General features: G+C 47.5%; 1 protein-coding gene across 1 annotated transcript in view; it reads left to right on the plus strand.

The window, feature by feature from the left end:
- The window catches only part of arl15a (ADP-ribosylation factor-like 15a), a gene marked incomplete at its 3' end in the record, with an annotated part of 69783 nt that extends 69160 nt beyond the window's left edge, over nt 1–623 (plus strand). The window contains exon 4 of the mRNA XM_084439586.1: nt 229–623. Coding sequence (XP_084295712.1) covers nt 229–623 — 395 coding nt within the window. The remainder of the gene's footprint in view (nt 1–228) is intronic.
- Nucleotides 624–4078: the final 3455 nt, after the last annotated feature.

Consider the following 4078-nt stretch of genomic DNA (forward strand, 5'->3'; position numbering starts at 1 on the left):
CTACATAAGGTGCACCCACACATCAAACTCAAAAATCTGAAACTCTGAAGAAGCCATCAACATAATCCATAACGTGTTCTCACAGCACATTACATTACGACTACTATCTTCACCATTAACAGAGACCAAACTTTGAACGTAACGTTCTTTGAGAAGTTGTCCCTTGAGAACGTATGCAAGTCATTTTAACAGTTGTATCAATCTACCCCCACCTTCCCCCTCCTACAGGCGCCGACAACATCAAGAAGTACTGGAGCCGGTACTACCAGGGGTCGCAGGGCGTGGTCTTCGTACTGGACAGCGCCTCATCGGACGACGAGCTGGAGGCGGCTCGCAACGAGCTCCACCTGGCCCTGCAGCACCCTCAGCTCTGCACGCTGCCCTTCCTCATCCTGGCCAACCAGCAGGACAAGCCCGCCGCCCGCACCCCCGGCCAGGTACGCTACAGAACCGCCCGCACCCCCGGCCAGGTACGCTACAGAACCGCCCGCACCCCCGGCCAGGTACGCTACAGAACCGCCCGCACCCCCGGCCAGGTACGCTACAGAACCGCCCGCACCCCCGGCCAGGTACGCTACAGAACCGCCCGCACCCCCGGCCAGGTACGCTACAGAACCGCCTGAGACGCGCTCCTCCTCTGTGATCCGCCCAGCCTTCGGTATTCTTCAGTATTCATCCAAAACAGGATGAGAGGAGAGAGAGATACAGAGGCAAGTGGGGACAAGACCAGATCAGGGAGGTTCTAGGAGAAGACCAGATCAGGGTGGTTCTAGGAGAAGACCAGATCAGGGAAGGTTCTAGGAGAAGACCAGATCAGGACTGGTTCTATGAGAAGACCAGATCAGGGTAGGTTCTAGGAGAAGACCAGATGAGGGTAGGTTCTAGGAGAAGACCAGATCAGGGTAGGTTCTAGGAGAAGACCAGATCAGGGCAGGCTGATCAAAACACCATCAGTTACACCACCAAAAAGCTTACTCTTCAATGGTGCAAGTGTGCTATATTTATACTGAGGAGTGAGTTGAACCATTTCAACTCGATTACACCAACAAAATGCATTAATGGGCGGAGCCCTGTGCTCTCTGAGCACCCTTTCTAGTTCAACTTCAAATGTGTGTGTTTTGTTAGCCAAGCACACAATTGCACACAAGAGTGCTAACAGGTTGGGATGTGGAGATCTAAGTGATGGCCACTTTCCATTAGATGAGCATTTACGGGCCAAGTGCCGAGGCCAAGTTATAAGTCCCAATCCTCACGCTGCCTCGGTCTCCCTTCCCTGAGGAAGATGAAAAACACATCTTCACATGAGGCGGCCTCAAAGACACGAGAAACAAAACGAGTCAAGATGTCTGGGTATTGTTTAAGTAGGAGGTTAATAATATGCTTGTGTGATCCGTGTTGGTCGCTCCGTCGCTGTAGGAGTGTCGTCGTAGTGGGAAAACCACAAGTAGCAATCGGCGTAGCTTCATGTTGAGACGACTCTAATGCCGTCCATCAAGCAAGGTCACAGAGAGGCTCTGAGAGTGCCGCCTCTCAAAATGTCAACAGCTAACAAGCTGGTAGCTGTCCTCAGGTTTGTGTGCTACTGTTAGACACTAGGTCATCTAAGGCATCTGACAAGTGCACACACATACAGACACACACACACAGACACACAGACACACAGACAGACAGACAGACAGACAGACAGACAGACACACAGACACACAGACACACAGACAGACAGACAGACAGACAGACAGACGGACAGACGGATGCCTTTGAATAAGATCTTGCTTGCTCTCCTGTCGCGGCTGCCTTTTGATAATGAGTTCATGTGAGTTTGCCAGGCTGAGGGCATGGGAGGGAAGAGACTGGGCATGTGGCTCCAAGATGGCTGCCAAGGACTGCTACAGCAACCAGGTCTTCAGCTGTGAAGCACAGAAGCCTGAGTTTTCATTGGACTGGTGCCTCTCTTTTTCTCAGTTCCAATTGAGATTGACTCTTTCTCGCTTTATATTTTAATGCCCTCTCTAAAGTGACCAAATTAGAACTGAACCAATCCCAACTCTGTAAATTAAGTGTCTCTTTCATTTCAATTAGAGTAACCTACACTTTCCATATAAATGGCTTTCCATGTGCAGGGAGTGCTTCTCTGAACCAGTACAAGAACATCTTAGAACCAAGGTGGGTCATTAGGCTAAAGACCTTAACCATCAAATGGCTTTTTAAGCAGCCTACAGTACATTGATAATGATAATTGCTAATCTAGATAAAGATTTGCCAATATTCAGCCATAAATGCCATCCATAATTGGTGTGGCCCCCATGATCATTCACCTAAAATGGTGTAGCAGTTCAGAGACAACAGAAGCCCCGCTTATAGGTACGTCTGTCATTGGCCATAAAAAAATGTCACCCGCCGTTTCCATCATGGCTGATAGTAAAGATGTGTGTTTAGGGGGGGTTGGCGGCGTGGGTAGGGAAGGGAGGGGACAGTGTAACTGAGGTAGTTTGCTTTGTGTCAGCCCCCCTGTGGCGCTAGACTGCGGCCCCGTCTTGGAAGGAGCCTCTGTACGTGGGGTGTTTTGGCTAGCAGCTTGTGTTCAGCGCTTGCTCATGTTTCAAAACCCAGAAACTCCCACCATCTGTGGAGGCATGGTGTGGTTGCCATGAGAGAGAGAGAGAGAGAGAGAGAAAACTTGGCCTTCCAAAAAGTCTTTCCCGTCCTAGTCCAGCATGGCTTCTTTGTCATTGCAATTAGCCTCTTAAAAAAAAAAGAAAAAAGTGTTAGATAGGGGCTGGTACGAGGTCTGGTTCTTGAGAGATCATAAGACGTCATACTGAAGAGGGTAACTTATTCCTCCAAACTTCTGTCATTGTGCTTTTAGCAAGCTGAACAGATCAAGATACCACTTTCCGCTGTTAACTGTTGTTCCACTGTTGTCCACTTGTCAATTATTAGGAAATTTAAGGTTACTTGAACAGTGGGTAACCTGCCAGATAGAGGATGCAGGTCTATATTGTGGTAGTGAGATGGACACATCAAGAGGCAAAACAAAGTTCACGGGGCACAGTTCAAGATCTCCAAAACAATCTGTCATCTTGAGGTTACAAGGTGTCCAAAGCTACCATTCAACAATGCCTACATGACAATTGCCTTTGACAGTGTTGCAAGACGGAAGCCTCTTTTGAAGACAATTCACTGGAAAAGGTGTCTTGAATTCGCCAAAGTACATCCCAACTACAATTGGAACAATGAAAATTGGAACCATGGTCAGATGAAACCAAAATCAAGCTTTTTGGACATGCACATGTTGGGCGTCCCAATAATGCAAGTAATGTTGAATAGCACCTCATGCCTACGGTGAAACGTGGTGGTGGATCTAGGGTGAAACATGGTGGTGCTTTAATGCTTTGGGGTTGATTGGCATCCACAGGCCTTGGGGCCCTTGTTAAAATACATAGAACCAGAAACTCCAGCATCCAAAATGCGGACATTTTGTCCAAAAATCTTGTTCATTCTTCCAGGAAGCTACACCTTGGTCACAGGTTGACCTTCCAACAAGACCATAATCCCAAACAGACACAGAGCACAAGATCAACGTCCTGAAGTGGCCGTCTCTGTCTCCACTCTCCAGACCTGAATCCATTGGAACGTTTGTGGTTTGGAGTGCCCTGAAGGCACTAGAACAATTCTGCATGGAAGAATGCTTGAGGATCCCCCACTGTTCATTCCAAAACAACAATGACGGAGGTTAGCGTAGATGCTGTTATAGTATCAGTTCGATCTAAACTGGAGAGTATTTCTTCATTGAAAGAAAAGCAAAGAATGACACTGAAGGCTTTTCTCTGCGACTCTTCTCCCGACTGGTTTTGGTAAGAACTTGATTTACCCATGATAGATGGGGCTCATCCAATCATCTGCCCTTTTCCAAACAGTTTCCAACAAAGCTGTGTCCAGTTAGGGAAGGGGGGGGGGGCTCATTTTATGGTTTATTATGTTATCTTCTTTTTCATCTTTATCTTTTTCATCTTTATCAGGGGCGTGAATAGAAAAAAATAGAAAAGGAGTCTACTGTATGTTTTTCTACCTTTCTACT

This window comes from Borostomias antarcticus, assembly GCF_949987555.1.
Source record: "Borostomias antarcticus genome assembly, chromosome: 6".
NCBI classification, from domain to species: domain Eukaryota; kingdom Metazoa; phylum Chordata; class Actinopteri; order Stomiiformes; family Stomiidae; genus Borostomias; species Borostomias antarcticus.